The 18,966-nt window shown below is 36.7% G+C and overlaps 3 protein-coding genes across 3 annotated transcripts in view; 2 read left to right on the top strand and 1 right to left on the bottom strand.

Annotated features, from left to right (window-relative positions):
* The window catches only part of LOC140933466 (transportin-3-like), a 28,888-nt gene extending 26,235 nt beyond the window's left edge, over window positions 1–2,653 (bottom strand). Inside the window, exons 1-3 of the mRNA XM_073383024.1 lie at window positions 2,452–2,653; window positions 741–830; window positions 57–98 (exon numbers count right to left, since the gene is read on the bottom strand). Of these exons, the coding sequence (XP_073239125.1) occupies window positions 57–98; window positions 741–830; window positions 2,452–2,565 (246 nt within the window). The 5' untranslated portion in view covers window positions 2,566–2,653. The remainder of the gene's footprint in view (window positions 1–56; window positions 99–740; window positions 831–2,451) is intronic.
* Window positions 2,654–2,993: 340 nt separating this feature from the next.
* Window positions 2,994–7,915, top strand: LOC140933468 (uncharacterized). The gene is made up of 5 exons (XM_073383026.1): window positions 2,994–3,095; window positions 4,750–4,805; window positions 5,786–5,933; window positions 6,316–6,410; window positions 7,050–7,915. Exons 1-5 carry the CDS (start codon window positions 3,011–3,013, stop codon window positions 7,182–7,184), a joined length of 519 nt encoding a protein of 172 aa, XP_073239127.1. The 5' UTR covers window positions 2,994–3,010; the 3' UTR covers window positions 7,185–7,915.
* A 220-nt stretch (window positions 7,916–8,135) lies between these two features.
* Window positions 8,136–18,966, top strand: part of LOC140933467 (EF-hand calcium-binding domain-containing protein 6-like) — a 28,177-nt gene continuing 17,346 nt past the window's right edge. Inside the window, exons 1-11 of the mRNA XM_073383025.1 lie at window positions 8,136–8,658; window positions 9,109–9,203; window positions 11,525–11,644; window positions 11,899–12,005; window positions 12,605–12,674; window positions 13,548–13,684; window positions 14,496–14,605; window positions 17,163–17,284; window positions 17,637–17,785; window positions 18,195–18,305; window positions 18,732–18,852. Coding sequence (XP_073239126.1) covers window positions 8,412–8,658; window positions 9,109–9,203; window positions 11,525–11,644; window positions 11,899–12,005; window positions 12,605–12,674; window positions 13,548–13,684; window positions 14,496–14,605; window positions 17,163–17,284; window positions 17,637–17,785; window positions 18,195–18,305; window positions 18,732–18,852 — 1,389 coding nt within the window. The 5' untranslated portion in view covers window positions 8,136–8,411. The remainder of the gene's footprint in view (window positions 8,659–9,108; window positions 9,204–11,524; window positions 11,645–11,898; window positions 12,006–12,604; window positions 12,675–13,547; window positions 13,685–14,495; window positions 14,606–17,162; window positions 17,285–17,636; window positions 17,786–18,194; window positions 18,306–18,731; window positions 18,853–18,966) is intronic.

Raw genomic sequence — 18,966 nt, forward strand, 5'->3', positions numbered from 1 at the left:
CAGAAGAAACACTGAGAATTCTGGTTGAAAAAGTATATAGAAAGAATGAGACTTACTTGATACTGTGTCGGTTGAAGTTCGTGAAAGTGATACTGAACCTGAAAGCAATGTGGAATAGTCTTTAGGCTTTGACTAAAATAATTGAGTCTGTTAATATTATTTTTGTTAGAGTGAGAGACCTTGTTTATTTCAATAAGGGTAGCCCAGTAAGAAGCTTGAGCAACTGCTGAACGATAATTATATATAATAAAAATCATAAATGCAATAAAAAAAAAATTGCAATCTGAGGCGTCATTCTCATATGAATGATTTAAACACAAATATCTCCATGAATGGTCTTTTATCAGATAGGTAGTTAGAAAACAGATAAAAGTTGTTCTTGTGTGGACAGCCATATAAATAAATTAGTTTTTATACATTTTAAAGTATAAATGGATGTTTGTAAAAGAAAGCTTCAAGGTAGATTATTGATAGCAAAACTGCTTGTATTGATATATGAAAGTACCCAAACCAGCTATCATGTTATTGCCCTCATCGATTATGTACCAGGGGTACTAAGGATAAAAGTATTACAAAGACAAAAAGAACAAACAAACAAACAAACACACACAATAAAGATATCACAATAATAATAATACCAACTTCTGTTTTAATGTCACTGTGCGGTATATATTGTTTTAAACTAAATTATTATCTAATGTACACTGTATGATGATATAAAACAACTGTTTGCTATTTACCTTTGTTCGCATGGTCTGTGCAGCAAAGTAGCTTGTCTCCACACTAACATTCAACCTCAAAAGATGGTCTGCAATTTCCCAAGCATACACCTGCAATGAAATGACAATGTTATAGTTCCTTCATTTTTCCTGTACACATAAAAAAATACAGAAATGGAAATAAAAACCTATTGACATTGCTGTGAACATCACATTCACCTTCATGCCTTTTTCTGCAGTTCAAAACTTGATTCATTTCATATACCATAAAATTCTGAAAATAAGCCGCGGGGCTTATATTTTTCAAAGGCCCTTTTTGAGGGGCTTGATTTTGGAGGGGCTTATCTACGGAGGGAAATTTGCATTTCAAAACCGATTGGGCTAGCCTTATAGTTGGAAATAAATTTACTGTTTTTGCTTTGCTTTACTTTGTATTTGAGGGCAATTTCCCAAGTGCAAGCCCCTGGGGGGCTTATATTTGGAGGGGTGATTTAACGGAGTGTTTTTTGCATTACCGGTTTAGGGGGCTTATATATGGAGGGTCTCATACGTGGAGGGGCTTATTTTTCGGAATTTTACGGTATTTTTCATGTCATTTTCACCATCGGATATATTACGAACTCACAATTACTTGTTCTCCAGTTCGCTTGATTAGGTCAATGGATAGAGGGTTACCAGTTGTTTTTGATGCAAAGTCGTTTTGAAACAAGTTGTTTCAAAGCAAGTTTATTAAGTCGAGTTGTAAATAAACTATATACTTAATAATAGAAACAAATAATAATAATGAAGGTTTGTTCATACTGGAAAGTGCACTTAGCTTATCCAGCTAGTTTACAGTCACTCCACTCAAACACTTAGAAACAAATTATTCAAATAAAACACAACAGGATTAAGAACCCCACCTGGCATGAGGCGACCAGTTGGCTATTTACAAGTGAGGCCAATGATTTAAACTCGGAATGACTGAGAACAAATCCAGTAAATAGCCAGAGCGGGACTTGAGCCCAGGACTGCCAGATTCCGAGTCTGACACGCTGACCACTCAGCCACCCTGCCTCCACAAAGTGATTGCAATTTTTGTGCAGTTTCATTGCTTGAATTCGTATCAAAAGGACTTGTATCAAAACAACTTTTTATCAACATTATCTGTTACCAGATAGAGTGTTGCGTCCAGTCAAATTGCAAAGGTCAGGGTTTGTTTCTTGATCAAGCCTGAATTTTTTCTGGTTCTATTTCAACTGCTTAGGTTGTTCATTCTACTGCGGAGATCACGTTCACTTTCATATCTTTAACCGCAGTTCAAAATACGATTCAGTGCTCAAACAAATAAATATCCCATACTGTTGAACATAGTGTCACGTAAGTTTGGAATTCTTGCTCAGAAAGACCATGTTGTATTTTTGCACTACAAGTAATGAATAAATAAGCTTATAGGCAACATAACATTTCGATGACTCAGATGCCGGAAAATGGCAAAAACAAGTTTGCGGCCGGCCGTGACGAGCTTTGAGTGAGATTTTAGGCCCACGCAAAATTGAAGAGCAGTAGAAAAATATAACAAATATCACTAATTAAAGCCATAGCTTAAAGAGGATGCACTCAGACGCTAATAATATTTTAGCTAATGATATTATATTAATGAAAAGGGAAACCTTACAAAGAAACTCCGAAAGTTTTGATCTAAAGTATCACAGCTTAAAGATCAGATCTCAAACTTTGCATGCATGCTTACTGATCGCTGAAGTTCTTGAAGCCATTCCGAAGCTTTCTCTTTTCCAGTAGGATTGGATTCATCGTACAGAGCATTAATTACAGCCCTGACATGATCCACTGATGGTTTGTTCATTGTAGCTAAACGTTCTGCCAGTCTTTCAAGGGGTCATGTTGTCGTTCTGAATTCCGCCGCCATGGTGGTAGTTCGAAGGAGTTCGAAGTAAGGCGCTCTCTTCGCGGAAAAACCTGGCGCCGAATCTGAACCCCCTGGTAAAAAAAAATCAGCGGCTCGCAATATGGTCATGTAAGAGAAATTGAAGCTTCGTCTTTCTAACTCGGGTTTAAAATACCTTCTCACAGTTAAATTCAAAGCCATAGCCACACCATCATTTATGGCGTTTGTGTCTCTAAACTGAGTTGCCTGCCACACTTTCTTTTCTTGTCATTTCCCCGAGCAATTTTTTTTTCCTGTCGAGATTGTAGAAATGCATTTCCAAAGACACTTTAAGCTACTTTATATGAAGGGAAAGTTCGATGTGGCGCCAAACGACGCCAGCTAAATTCGCCAGCTAAGAAAGATGCCTTCCAACGTGGAAATCAAAGCAAAGGTCAAGGATTTTGAAACGTTTAAGAAAAAAGCAAAAGAACTCAGTGGATCTGAAGGTAGCATTTAAGGGATACTGAGATGTTATTTTCCCATCTACCCTATTTCTGCTACTTGATTATTACACCCTTGCGCAACATCGGTGCAACGACGGGCATGCCTGGTTGAGATAATTAGAGTTCACGATCTGCACAATTCAAAGGCTGGGATGAATAGTGCTAGCTATCTAACGGATAAATCACTATTTAGTGATACGTGCCAATAGGGAAACCATTTTAATATTATCCAGGCTTGTGGATCTTGGATAGCCTAGCATTATTTTTTCCACCCTTTTATATTGAACAACTAGAGCCAGAGCACTTTAACAGATGTACATGAATTCAGAGTATGAAGAAGTTGATGTTTTGTGACACTTTGATGAGACGAGCACAACTAGTTTGCAACTCACCCGACAGCCTACAAGACAAGACTGACCACCTAAACAACATTTTAAGGAAAAACAACTACAACACGGACTTTGTTAGACGGAACACTCACAGTAACACCAATTCCAACACTTGGACTAACATTAGTTATCTCTGCCCCTGTTATGGCAGCAACTATACTGTACGTCAGAGGTACCTCTGAAACGATTGCATATATACTACAGCCTTAAAACATATGCATTACACACATACTGATGACCACTTTACGATGACTGCTTAGTAATGACAAGAACAAAGATGGACCAGAGGACAAACAAGGAGCAGTATACAAGATCAAAGGCTGCGACTGCCAGACCACTGACATTGGTGAGGCTGGCGGAAACCTTAACACGCGACTCCCTGAACACAAGCAAGCAACAAGAAATGGTCAGTGATGTCTACAATCACATTGCTGAGCACCATTTACAGACAAAACCTCAAATTGACTGGCCATAATGCTTGTGACGTGCATAACACATTCTACAGACTACTACCAACAACACTTTAGAAAGCTGGTTTACTAACTTGGAACAAGGGCCACTGAATCACAGTCAACAATTGCCAGCACCGTAAAAAAAAACCCTTATTGATGGACTCAAACAAAACTGACCACGAAAGAATAATGGCTGATTATAACCAACCATTTGACTAACAATAAACAACTGTTCAACTGTGACAAAAAGGCAGATGGAAATGCTCCAACTGGCTTAACTGACAGACAACCAATAACATTGTGACTTAATTGACCAGTCATATCAATTACCAGAGTTTAATACCATCAACTGACATGATACAACTCACTTTGACTTTGAACCGACAGTTGAGCGAGGTGTCCACGGAGTGTCGTTGACGGTGATATGTTGGTGATCCGTTGGCAAAGTAATGACTGACTATTGGCACACTATTGACCCAGTATCAACCGATGGGTTATAGGGCCGACTATCGGACACATACAGTGTATCGACCAACACGTGGCCAATACTCTACCAACACTCCACTGAGACTCGACTGACGCTTGGCTGATGTATTGACTGATAATGTCAACCGATATGTTGGTCAACACCACCTATAAGACCGAGGTCCCTCTTTTACTTGCTTTGCTCCTTACTTGCTTGCTCTTCCAAGTGCTTGATGATTTCATGTATTATGGTTCTTGTAATCTGCAAGCTGAGGTGGAACTTACAGGTTTTACACTGTAGCTTATCAGCAACTGTTTAAGCACTTATTACTTTGCCATGGAATTTTGCAGGAGAAGTTATTGAACAGAAAGATATATTTTTCAATGTTCCTCAAGGAAGACTTAAGGTAATCAGAGCTTTTGATCATTTGCTGTTATATTTTTTTATTTGTTTCAGTTTATTTATTTGCCAGAGGAAAAAAAAAAAAAAAAATATATATATATATATATATACATACAGACATTCAATATATTGCAAAAATGGTTAGTTATAGATTAAAGAGATGTAAATTGTTATTAAAAGAATTAGAAGCTTTTTTCTGGTGAGGAAGCTCAAATTGAAACCTTGTGGCTTATTTTCTGAGCTCCCTCCCTAACCTAAGACTAAATAAAATTAATAAATAAGCAGTGAAATCATACTGAAATATAATTGCAATAAAAAGCAAGCAAAACAAAACAGACCAAACAGGCGAAAAGCAGCAAAAAACAAGTATATGTATTATTTAAGTAGCTTTAAATAATGTCTGTTTCCCAGTGTTAGATAGAACCTTATTATTTTAAGTGACCAATATACTAATCTATCTCCAGATAACCATCCCACCAAAACTAATCTTCCCCTTGTTTCCTTGCCAGTACCTACTCAGGGTCTGCACAGTCTTGAAAAGTTGTTGAAAATCAAAATGTAGTCTCTGAAAAGTCCTTGAATTCCAGTTTTCCTTGAAAAGTCCTTAAATTTCTGTGCTAGTCCTTGAAAATTCCTTGAATTTTCTTCAACTTTGAACGTAGTGGCCTTAATATATCAATAATCATAGCCCACAGAATTTTTAAGGTGATTTCCAAAACACATTTTGTATGTAATGAGAATTAACTATTAATTTGAGACAATTGAACTGAAAAATGTAGAGAGTCTGGTGGAGCAAGTCTAACCCTTATAAAAGTCCTGTTAGCTTGGACTGCTGGGGAATGAGTATTTATGTACAACTCTGTAACTTACATTCGTGGTAGGTGGTCCTTGAAAATCGAATATGCTCCTTGAAAAGTCCTTAAAAAATGGTTACAATTTTTTGTATGAACCCTGTTACTGTATGACTGCTTCTTCTGGCTTCAGCTCAGATTTCTTCAAAACAAACCATCTCAGCTTATATACTATGAGAGAGATGACAAGAGCGGGCCAAAGATGTCAGACTACTTTATCACCACTACAAATGAACCTGAAGATTTAGCAAATGTTCTTTTACAAGCACTGGGCGAGAAAGGTAAGGTGATAAGCATGGGCAATGACCTTTTTTGTTGTTTGTTATTAAAATGTTAAGAATGATATGTTTGAATGTGTGTTCCTTTCAAAGCATCCACTCATTAATTTGCTTAACCGTGTGCTTTGTTCTTGCCTTTCCTTTAACACACTGTGATACTACAATGAATATTATGCGCAAAAAATAATTTTTCGTGAAGTGGAGAAAATAAGATGGAAAAAAAGAATGCATGTATTCACCTTCATCGTCATAAGAAATTGACCAAGCTGTTATTAGTAACACTTATCTTCTTCGTCATGACATCATTATTGTTTTTGTCATCATCATCATCATCAACATTAGGATTATTACATATTTTGGTGACAATTAAATTCAACTTATTAAGGTATTGTTAAGAAAAAACGATTGCTGCACCTTGTGGGACAGACTAGGATACACTGTGATGAGGTTGAAGGCCTGGGACATTTTATGGAATTAGAGGTTTGTTTTGATTTTGTTTTTCCCCTCAGTGGAGTATTTTGTTTTTTACTTGAACTGTATTTGACTTTGAATAGAAGACTTCCAGGCCCCGGTTGTTCAAACGTTGGATAGCGCTATCCACCGGATAAATCACTATCCATTGGATAAGTATTAGGGAAACCAATTGCAATTTTTATCCAGTGGATAGCGCTATCCAACGTTTGAACAACCAGGGCCTGGAGAAAAGGAAACTTGGTTGCATTCATTCAGGCTAGAAGGTTTGAAAAGTTAGACTGTAAATTTCAGTGTTAGACTTTCAAAGGGAAGTAATTTTTTGCTTGAATTATTGTGAGGTTTGAGAAACCATGGGTTCAAGAACAACATATTTTAGTATAAATTATTTGATAATAAAAGCATATTTTGCAATGATTAGGTCACTGGTGTGATTCTAGTTAATACAATGCTTATTTATAAACCTCAACTTTTGCCTTATTAGGCTTATTACCTTATGATTACTATACGTTTTTATGTTCATTTTCACCAAAAAAAAAAAAATGAAGTTTAGCCCCTTTTTGCTAATGCCTTTTGCCACCGTTGTTTGAAGTTTACAGATCTATGCAATGGTCAGTAAATTTCACTGGATTCTTTGGTAATTATTAGGTTGTAATGAAAGAAAACCAAAGTGCCTTGGAAGGTGAAGAGATTGCCAAAGACTTGATGTTCAAGTTAGGAGTTGAAGACAAAGATCTTATCAAGGGGGCATATATAGACTTGCTTAGTTCAAAAGACGCTTAAGACAGGCTGTTTATGGAAGGCCACGGTGTTACACTGATGTCTGACTCTGCATTCATGCAGATTGTAGAACTATGAAGCAGTCAGCAGGGGCGGATCCAGGATTTTTTTTAGGAGGGGGTGCACTCGTCTCTTGCTCTACTTCAACACCAGTTAACCACATATATATATATATATATATTTTTTGCAGAATACCAGTTGTATTAGAAAACTGCAGGTCATCTCATGGGGAGGGGGGTGCGCACCCCCTGCACCCTCCCCCTAGATCCACCCCTGGCACTCAGCCAGTCAGAACTTGATAAAGGGATGGACTCTAAGAAAGTTCACAACTTTGTCCTGGTAGATTCTCACAAGGCTCATTTTATTGAGCAAAACTGTAGGCTATCTTTAAATCTATTGGTAGAAGCCTAGGTGGCTTGTAAAAAGTTCATGGAGCGTCCGAAATGAAAGGTTTTTGTTAGCAAAAGGTCTTTATGCCAATGCTTTTATTTTTTGGGGGGGTTTAACTTCAAAGACTTCATGGAAGTTTTGCTGGTGTGTAGAATGCGACTGAAATTTGATATTTTTTGAAAGTGATACCGAAAACAGATTGTTTGAACATTGAAAAGGAAAATGTGGTATATTTGAAATTAAAGAGAAATTTTCGATAAAGGAAATAAAAATTGAGTGTACAAAAAGAGGCAAAATCAAAGGCAATAAATAAAATATAGCTTGTCTGCAGTTCAGGAACTTTATTAACAGGAGGAATTTTTTACCCAAAAAGAGAAAAAAGGAACTTTTTATTGGAAGAAAGGCTTGGAAATAGCCTGCGTATAGCCCGCACCGGATTTTTTAAGGCGAAGGAAGAAATCTCGAGGACGCGCGCGGGGAGAAAAGGAGTGTTTCCCTCGCGCGGCCTGTATTAAAACCATGACCGGCGCCTGCTAAGCATAACGAAACCGGCAAAATATCATAGTTAGAGTTTAGTGCCATTATCGTATTTTTGTCTGGAAAACATTCATTTACGGTGTCGGCAGCAATATTGACATGCTTGAAAGTCATTGGACACTTCTCCCGGGAAAAGAACAATCTGTCGAAGTGCTTAGCAACGACACCACGCCACCAGCGGGATAGCAACTACACAACACGACTTCAAAATGGCGGCTCTGTTTTAGGCCAAACTCCCGATCAAGGTTTGAAACAAAACAGTGATACTTTTACAGTTTTTGAAACGGATTATTATCTTGCAAGATGGCAAAGGTTGTTGTAGCCCCCGCTGTTCATAATTTTGCGGATCTTCGGCCGTCTTCGCGTGCCCTTACGATCACCCCAAGACCAGGCTCTCGTAAATCAACTGGCTATGGAACACTTGATCGTCCACCTTCTCGAAATATTTCTCGTGTAGGGAGCAATGTGGTTGTTTCTCCGCGTGAATCAAAAGGAGTATCGAATATTTTGATTTTATCTCCGGGAAGGCGAAATTCGGGTTTGAGCCTTGGTAAGTAACTTTTTGACGTCTTTTACATCAGTCTGTTGTTGCTCTTTTGACGCACTGCAATCGTGATTTTATTTGTTTTAAATGGCAGGATATACTTTTCATTGCGAATTAAAAATTTAAAAATGAGAAATTTAGTCTTATATCAGGGAATATGTTATATTTTTGTATATTAGAGCAGTCTATAATCAGAATTCTACCTATAGAATAAGAATGTTATTTTGCGATGCGAGTTTCCTTCGCGTGCTACAGAATATTTATGTAAACAACTTTTTCAATCGAGCGCGAGCTTATGAAATGTTTCTTTGTGACCGTTGTTAATTGTAACAGAGCCGAGTGATACACAGAGCTTTGATTTCGTTGTGTACCAGAACAACATGGCAGTTTCCTTTACGTCCACATTCGCGTTGTTACACGACAACAATCGTTTGATTCTTGTCCCGTGTTTTGTAGGTTCGCCCAAATCTCCAGATGTGAATTTGACCTTCATTGAGATCGAGTCTCGACTAAGGGAGAAGATTCGAGTCAACGCTGACGAGTTACGTCAGGTAAACTTTATTGGGTGTTTGTAATCCTAAAAAAAAAACAGTGAATAAGGTTTACGCCTCTGCCAAAAAGGTTATAGAAATTGGAGAACTTCGGGATATTAAATGGATCCATGGAGACACAAAATTTCTCTTTGAGTGTTTAAAAATATTGCACTTGAAGATAATTATTTTTTAATCGCCAAGTGGCCATTTAATGTTCTATTTTTAATATTGACACAAATGAAATAGATCTGTACCAAACTATTTCATTTTTGAAATGTAGTTTTTTGCTGCAAAAGGCTTGATTTATTATGAATGGTATTCCTTTTTATGTCTGAAATAGCCTGAGTATCAGGCCTTCCTAAGGGGCTAGGGGAGAGGAGATTTTAGATGGGGGAGTGGGGAGGGGGAGAAGAGAAAGGAAGGCCTGACACAAAACCATTCAGCAAATCGTGTGACACATCCAAAATCTGGATGTGGCAGTGATTGGATAACACACAATACCCAATGACGTCACCGACCGCAAGAGTGATCGGCAAGGAGAAGCCATTGAAATTTTTCATAGATGTTTTGATTTCATGTTACCGGTATGTGATACTTTTATGGATAGAGACGCAGAGAGGAATTCAAAAAGGCTCTAGAGGGCGCTCTCAAGTTCTTTCCTGGAATAAAAATAAAACCCGGGCGAGAATTGTGTTTTCAAGACCTCGTAGTTTAAAGGAAAGATGTTCTCGGAGTATGGAAAAGCCTCATATACCAGCTTCTGTCGAAACTATGTCAAAGAAGACGATATCAGTGTTTCAGATATCCAAGTTCTGATTTACAACATCCTGCCGTTAAAAGGGTATTGTTACTGTAAATGAGAATAGAGCGAGGTAGCCATGTATTGAGATAGCCGACGGCACCAATCCTTTTAAAAAGCTTGACTTTGCTTGTGGCGGTTACGATAGCGTACGTGATTGGAATTCGTTCCCTTCCTCTTCCAAAATTTTCTCACTTTTGAAATGTCTTAAGCTCATGCGCGCGCCATCATATTTCGCCAACGGGATTGACCTTTGCTATAGGCTCTCACTTCTTTTTGAACTTGTAACAGCTTTCACGAGCTCTCTGTGAGGTGGTGGAATTTGCTGCTGCTTGATAGTTTCTAGGCATAGGTGTTTCACCATCGCACCTTCCTATTTATTCTTGCAGCTCCTTTCAACGACCCGAGAGTACGAGGGACAACATCAGCTTTTTAGCTGCCAGACAAGCGCCTGATGTAACTCTGTAAACAAAAGCAATTTACAATTTTCCAGGCACACGTTTATTTACAAACAGAGCGTTAGCGATCTTACACCAGCACAATTCCGAAAACATGTTATAATTCGTCAAAAACCGCAGGCTTTACATTACAAGTTTTCGAAAACTCCTCATTGGAGGTTTCAGAAAAAAGCGAAATCGTAGCAACACAAGCACCGGAGCTCAGCCAGGCCGTAAAGTGAGATTTATTTTAGGTGAGCTTTTTGACACGTGAAGCTGAGAACCCAATGACCGGAAGTGATTTTAATTGGATGGTATTGAATCATGCTGTGTGGGGGTGGAAGGCTCCAGTAAAAGCATCTGTGTCAGGCGTTTTTCTCCTTCAGCTCTCTCCCTTTTTCGCTTCCATCATTCCCCTTTTCCCCAGAAACGCCTGATACTTAGGCTATGTCTGAAAAGGACATGGTATTAATTGTTATGCATGAAAGGGGAAATACAGCATCTGCTATGGACAGTACACCGTACATGCACATGTATGAAAGGTACCTGGCATCATATCTGGGCATGGTATCCCGCAGTTTCAAGTCACAGGGATGATCAAATGGGAAAAATGTTAAAGACTAAAAAACTGCCTAGGGCTTCCAACGATACTCCAAAAAAATCCCTGGACTAAAAATTAACCCCCAAAATATCCCATGCTGAATTTCCAAGCCTTAAAGTTTTCCAGAAAGCATAAAATGATATAACACGAAAACTAGATTAGAAATTGAATGTTTGTGTTTACGGCTTTGATACGTGGGCATTACAATGAGTCTTCAGATTGTTTTGTGTACCCAAAAAATCCCTACTTAAATCAGGCCACACAAAAAAATACTTGCCAAATTTTCCTACCCCCAAAAAATCGTGGAATCAAGAATTTCAAACCCCAAATAATTCTAGGATCACCCCCATCACTTGAAATCCAGCAACCCGCCCACCCCCACCCCCCCAGTGGTATCCACTGTAGAGGGGGAGTGGGATGGTAATTCTGAGCTTTTAGACCATTAGACCACCATCTTTTGCATTATATTGTCTAAGTTCATATTTTGCTTCTTAATTACCAGGCTTTCCAAACTTTTGATGCAGAGAAGACACAGACCATCACTCAGAGTGAATTTAGAAGAGCTCTTGAATCTTTTTGTATTCCAGTCACAGATGATCAGTTTGAGCAACTTCTTAGAAAGGTAAAAGCACACTGAGAGCTGTTAACTGAACTTCCAGTTGATTAGACAGCATGTGTGAGTAACCTAATGTACATAAGTTGTGTACTTCAAGGTATTTTTACTTTAGCTTTACAATGTATGTCTACAATGTCTACTTAACATTTTTCAATGTCTTATTTACTTCGGCAACATTCCTCTTCTCAGTACTAAGTATCACAAATTAATTTACAAGTGTGTTAATGCTTTATCTGTATTTATGTGTTGTTTGGCACAAGGTTGGAACTAACAGAGATGGGACCATATCATACTTGGAATTTTTAGAGAAGTATCATCAAAGAGGAGGCACACCAGATGGATTGCGAATGTTAGGAAGCTTGCAGAAGTAAGTCAGGTCCCTATAAAGTTTGTTTTTTGGTTAATCAAGTGTTTTGTCTCCTTTTTTCAGGAGTTTTCCTGGCAATTTCGGGTGGAGGAAGAGGTGAAGTGCCTATGACATAGGCTTTAGGCTTACTCAAAAAGCTAGTTCTTGGCAAATTATGTCAATAATCGGCTGTCTTCAGGGGTTTTTATTAAACATTTAGTCAGAAGTAGAGTTACGTGTGCAGCAGGCAGCGACAAAACTACTGCTGTAGGATCAAATGACTTGTAAATCACTTAGAAATGACAAAGGTTAGGGAGGAAGTTTTAAAAGCTAAAGGGGTGGTTAATGAATCCCATCCAGATTTTGTTAATTCTGTGTCTATACAGTGAAGGTGGTCTTAGGGCACTTATTTATTGTGTGTGTGTATAAATTTGATAAATCAATAATATTTATTAATAACTGTAGGAGAAAGGTGTTTGACTACAGATTTTCTCTATGTTACTAGTAGACACTTTCTAATGAAACCACATTTTATATGGTGCTTTCATTCTAAATATAATGGAATATGAAAAAGTAAGAATAGTGAATCATTGTTATGCAATTTTTTTTCGTTGCATTAGATTCAACCAGACAAAATCTCCTCGAGATCAAGTAGCCATAGATGAGATTGAAGATCGGTTAAGAAGAAAGGTAAGAATTTCTTCATTTTTTTATATTTGTTTACATCTGTTCACTGGACTTACCGTATTTTTTGAATGGAGTGCAATTTATGTGTATTAGATCTGATGATTTTGCAAATTTTTGGGCTGTAACGAAAGATGGTTATGGTAATAACAAATTTTGGAGTGGTGCCTACAATGGCCGACAAAATGAGTTGAGACACTTCGCCCAAAACCGGGCTTTTTTATGTTTTATTAACTTCAAAAGAAGGAAATATAGCTTTCCTCCCCCATCCCCTCCGTGCAATGTTGTGCCCTTGTTCTAGCTACCAATAGAAAACAACAAACACCCCAACTTTGAATGAAGGGGACAGGGGAGGGATGCGGATTCTTTTGTTCTCCGAAGTTACCCTATTTAAGTACAATGTCTCAACACTTTTTGTCGCCGATTGTAGCTATTAAAATGTAGCATTGAGCACATGAACAGTGTATCTGTAACATTTTCCCTTCCCATTGTGGTTACTTCTCAATTTAACCTTTTCATTCTACAGATGATTTAATTTGTAGTCATTTATAAAATAGGAAAATTTATTGGTTTACGAGCTTACTTTACAAACTGGGCCCAGTTATTCGAAGGCGCTTAACCCAGGGTTAAATTTAACCCTGGTCTTCTTTTCTTGTGTTCAAAAGCATTTTCTCGGATAATTTTCTGTGTTATTTTAAGAGCTTCCAATCATCAACCTGTAGACAAAAGAATTAAAACTGAAATGCTTTTTAAGCTTTCAAACCTTAATTCTAATCTCGCACTAACCCTGGGTTATCTTAACCCAGCTTTGAACAACTCGGCCCTGAGTACTAAAGTATGTTTATGTGTATTGATTGTGGTTGTTGGTGTTGCTTTTAGATGGGTAGCCAGTTCCAAAGTGTGTTGAAGGCATTGAGATTGTTTGATTATAACAGAGATGGCCAAATACAAAAGCATGAGTTGCGTCGTGTCATAGAGAACTTTTGTTTCAGACTGACGGATGAACAGTTTAACAAGTAAATATATTTTCTAGTCGTTTTTTCTTATGCCATTCCCTGTAAAAATGAGTAGTGGCTATGTTCACTGTACTTCAAAATGATATATAAAGTCTTTGATCAAATTAGAAATAAACCAACCAGCATACTATCCCGAATTCTGCAAACTGAATGGCTTTTAATACCTTAATTGTACATACTCAAAAAAGTACTTGTTTTTAATTTTCTAAGAGACAAATAGTCAACTTATTTTGCACTTAACTCACCCTGTTGACTATTGGCTAGTAGAAAACTCATGAAAACTCATTTCATGGCCTAATGTTTTTAAATAGAAAGTTGCACTTAAACTTAAGAAAGATAAGTAATAAGAAGTGTAAGTGAGAATAATTTTGATTGTCTAGTGCATGAAATGAATTGACAAATTTTTCTAATGCCAAGTTGGACTCAATTCAAGCCAAACCTGGCTTATTAAATAGAGGTTATCTATGCTGGGCCGTAAAACATCATCTGAGAAACAATGAACTGCCATGCACACATTTTGCTGAGTACAGACCCTTATATTTGGTCATTTAATAGTTTTGGGATAAAGGACTTTATAAAATGGGAGTCCAACAATTACGAGTTCTTTGTGATTTGAGTCCTTACCGGCCATTTTACAGACATGCCAACAAAAATTGAAACTTGCTCTAGCAGACCAATCACCATAATTTGTGAATTATTATGATGGCACCAAACCAATGTTTTTATTTTATTATTGAATTTTATTTTCTTGACTATTATGAAAAACCTTTGCTTATAAGAAGTTAAAACACTTTTTTAAATTTATCTATAGATTGTGGTGTAAATATGACATGACGCGTAATGGTCATACCCTGGAGTATATGGATTTTCTTAAACGACTTGGAGTAAATGCAAAACCCAAAAGTCAAATAAAGAAAGCAGGTAGGTGACAGGTTCAGTTGTATCTTTGTACAAATGTAGCTTGCTTCCATAGTGTTATACTCTCTAAAATACAGTGTATGTAGTACACTGGTGTGTATTAAAAAGCCATAAGAGTAATTCCATGGTATTGGACTTGGTCGAGAAATCAACCCTCATGGTATGGGTGACTATTGGGGAAACTTAAACTATTTCAATATTATTGTGTTGCAATGAACCACATGGATATTGCGATAGTATTGTGATAGTGGAGTTACTATTGCTATTGCTATTGAAACTATCAAAACTATCAATAGTTTACTACACTATCGCGATTGTTATCAGTGTTTCATTTTTGTTATCGATCCATTGCAATCGCAGCGTTAATATCGTGATCAATCAATAGCTTGATGTATTTTAACAGCCTTACCTCATGGACAATTTTTCAACTCTCAGAAAGTGCCTTGTCTACGAAATTTGTTGAACAGGAACTAGTTTAACTATTGCTAAACGTGTAATCAGACTGCATTCGCTCAAAGCTATTCTACATGTGTTAGGACTTCTGCATAATAATCAAGCATACACGAATGCTATCCAGTTTATTCAAACCTCAACTAGTTTACCAACTTTGACACTTGATAGTTTTGATTCTTGATAATAATGTTAGAAATATCAGAATGTTGAATAACGTTACTTTTAATTGCGTCATGTTCAGTGTTGTGATCATTATTGTGTTGATTGTGTTTCCACTCTTGACCAACTTTTACTAATTAAATTTATCTATTTGTGATGATAGCAATCATGTTAGTCTTAATATTATTGATGTATAGTTAGCTAATGTCTACTTTTGCAACTTTCTTTTTTAAAACCTTTGCTGTGCCATATGTGGAGGCAGCTTGCCCCGAGTTCAAGACCCGCTCTGACCGCTAGCTGGATTTGTTCATGGTAGTCCCGAGTTCAAATCCTTGGCCATGCTTGTAAATAAATAGCTAACTGCTTTGCCTGTGACCAGTTGGGATTCTTAACCCTGTTATTTTGAATTAGATTATTTGTTTCAGACATTTTCTCGGCCTACTAGGATTAGTGCTATAAATACTGCCAAGGGTAAATAATGGAATTATTATTATTATTATTATTTCCATTGCTTCGAAAATCGCTTGCAAAGAAAATTCCTTGTTTCCTTTCATGATCTTGGCATGCCTGTACTTAAGGGCCTGGGAGAGAGAAGTTTTTCTCTTCTCTCTCCAAATCCCTTAGGTTTATTCATGCCTCTGTTTACCACATGTGAGAAAATGAGTATGATAATATTATTGTTAAAATAATTTCAATAAGTTTATTTTTCAAAAAACCATTTTGGTCATTTTTTGTATAACAGCAATATTATGATAATGGGTAATGATACTGCAATGTAAACAGTATAGTTTAACTGGTGCAGGTAGATGTCAAATATTTACTATATTATGATATAAAATATTAATACTGTTTGTGTTGAGTCACAAGGGATAATAGCACCATTATCTAAAATTATCTAATGCAGTTAAAACTAATTATAATTTTAATCTTCAGTGTTTGAACTTCTCACACTTAACAAAATAAGTGCCATGATTTGAAGAAAGTGGAAGGGGTTTAATTACCATAAGGTTTTAGGACTAGTTGAGATTGAATGTAGAAAAGAGTTATTGCTGTGGTTCAAAATTTAATCAGTTTCCTGCTTAAGTTAAGAAGGTAATTAAATATTAACTTTTTACTTGTCACAAATTATTGTAACAAAACACCATAGCAACATTGCTACCACTCCAATAACTTCCTCAAGCGACAAACATCTGCCTTCAAATGCTTGAAGACATAAAAGTCTAAACTACTTTCTGCATTGTTTTCTGAATTGATCCATTAGAGTTTGTGATCAAAATGTTTTTGGCCATGGATGTTCCTTTCAAACTTGGAGCACAGCTGAAAAGACCAAATCAAGGCTATGCTGTTGATAATTTAAAAAATAGTTTTTCATTTTACAAGCCAATGGAGAAGCATAGTTTACAAACAAAAAGTCGAAAAAGGTCTTTGACTTTCCCAGTCATAACGAGAAAAATGCCTCTTGGCCAAATGTTATTGCAAGACCATGTTGGTGAAGGGAAACTATTTGCCTACTCATTGGAAGGAAAGAAATTGACTTATGAGAAAAACAGGAAAACTCTGAAGACAATTTACAAACTTCACAAGAGACCACACAGTATGCTTTTAGTAGAGTCATTATATTAATGATTTTGTACAAAATGTATTTTTTTGTATTGACTACTTCATTGTCAGTTGAGTATTTTGGTATTACCGAAACTGAATTATTTTTCATTGTTTGCAGAAGTTATTGCAGAAACATTGTTAGGTGTATTCTTGTGGATCCACTATCAAAGATTATTATACTGCACTTTTGTCAAGTTTCCAAACGTTGGAAGAATTAAGACTGGTTTGCTAAAAATAACCTAAAAGGATGTTTGAAGATATTTTTGTGTAACCAAAATTAAATGCCAAGGCATAGCTTGTAATTTAAGTCACCTTTAATAATATTGTTTTGTTTGCCAAAACCTAGTTGAGGATCAGCATCTAGTGAAGTTTGCAGCAGTAAACAGCAGACCACGATCAAGTCATGCCACCAAGCAATCTCCTCCAGTGCTCACAATAACAGACTTGGAACAGAAACTCAGAAAGAAGGTACACTGCTTAAGTTTAGTTGTTGACCCTTTTATTCCCTATAGTAACAAAAATTAACTTCCTCCAAACAAAATTCAAAGCATAATTAAGTAAAAAGGTTATGGGAATTAAAGGTAATATTCAGTAGTAAAATGCTTTGATCTTTTAACAGTTGTTTAATCCAACTTTTCTTTATGTACAACCTGTATGGAGATCAGTGTGGAGAATTTTTATGTAGTAGTAGTTGTAGTTTGTTACCCACAAAGCAATTAGGAGTTCTTGAGAACTCATCTAAACATGTCCATGCACCCAAATAGAAAGCACTCTTATACTCAGCTTTCACAATTCTAACAATTCTTTTCTCTCGCCTCAGATGCTTGAAAACCATGGCAACATAAGCCGTGCATTTGTGGCATTTGACAAGCGTGGTGATGGCTTTGTCACCCTGGATGAACTCAAACGAGTTCTCTTTAACTTTGCCTTTCCAATGTCAGACAAATTGTTTTTGGAGCTTATGGACAGGTAATGGAGAAAAACTTTCATTAGTTTACATTAGTTCAGTTCAGTTTCTTCACACTTATTCAAGTCAGATCTGTGCTCAGGCCACTCCAATATCCCCTCGCTACTTTAATACTTTGATCTAAATGCAACCAAAAGATAGATTTCGCACTAAACTGATATACTAGACACCCTGGATTTATAGCTTCAAAGCTTAAACTGGGCTTTTTTGAACAATCCTTAGAGCCCTGGCATGTGGCTGTGTAGTCATAATACTTCAATCTTTTTATTGCTGCTCTTTTCTTAAGTGTTTATGTTTTGTAAGATCATACACTCAAGTTGGCAGTTAGGGCTTCTTCCATTGCACCTTGCATGCCTGTGGATAAAATTAAATTGCATGTACATGTATTAAACTATTTTATTGCATTTACAGATGTGGGATCCGGGCTAATCACAAAATATCATACCAACAGTTCCTCAGTAAATTCCAAATGCCAGTTAGCAAGGGAAATGGACAGACTATTCCAATCAAACCAAGTCACCAGTATGCTCTTTTGTGACTGTTTTGTGATGTCAGTTAGCTCATTTCAGAAGTAAAAATAATTCGATAATAGCAGGGATGGCAAATAAGATCAAACATACACTGTACATGTGTGTACAAAAGTACTAATCTCTGAAAATTTTGGTACATGGGTGATCTTGAGGTATTCTTGGGTTGTTAAAACTTTGCATCTATTTTGTACTACTCTATCATCATTGTCACCGAGTTTATTTTTTTGTCACTAAGTTTGGAATTTAAACACGAGTCTACATATCTTAGCAAGTCTTGGAAACTTTATTTAAGCTGGTTGTTAAGCTCCTTTTATATGTTGGTGCCCATAGTTGTTTGCTTAAATGAATATGCAGTATTTTGTGCTTGGTGATAATATCCTATTGATCAATTGCAATCTTTCCTTGAACACATTGCTAGGTACAACCCGGTACGTGAGGCAGAAGCCATGCCAACAACAGAGGATATTTGGAAGCTTCTTCATGATAAAATTATGAACAGCTTCTCATCTGTCAAGCAAGCATTTCTTGTTTTTGATGATGTAAGTAACTAAAAAATAAATGCATTAACTTTTAAAAATTTATGTTCATTTGAAGTAATGTAAGTTTGATAGTATGGCAGTGTTTATGAACGTATTTTCAGGAAGCTTGATCTC

The sequence above is a fragment of the Porites lutea genome, chromosome 4 (assembly GCF_958299795.1).
Source record: "Porites lutea chromosome 4, jaPorLute2.1, whole genome shotgun sequence".
Classification (NCBI taxonomy): Eukaryota; Metazoa; Cnidaria; class Anthozoa; order Scleractinia; family Poritidae; genus Porites; species Porites lutea.

Excerpts from the sequence above, each read along its gene's own strand:
- LOC140933468 (XM_073383026.1), top strand. The coding sequence starts at position 3,011 with ATGCCTTCCAACGTGGAAATCAAAGCAAAGGTCAAGGATTTTGAAACG. Across the intron at positions 3,096-4,749 it reads AGAACTCAGTGGATCTGAAG|GAGAAGTTATTGAACAGAAA; the intron begins GTAGCATTTAAG and ends GGAATTTTGCAG. Across the intron at positions 4,806-5,785 it reads TTCCTCAAGGAAGACTTAAG|CTCAGATTTCTTCAAAACAA; the intron begins GTAATCAGAGCT and ends TTCTGGCTTCAG.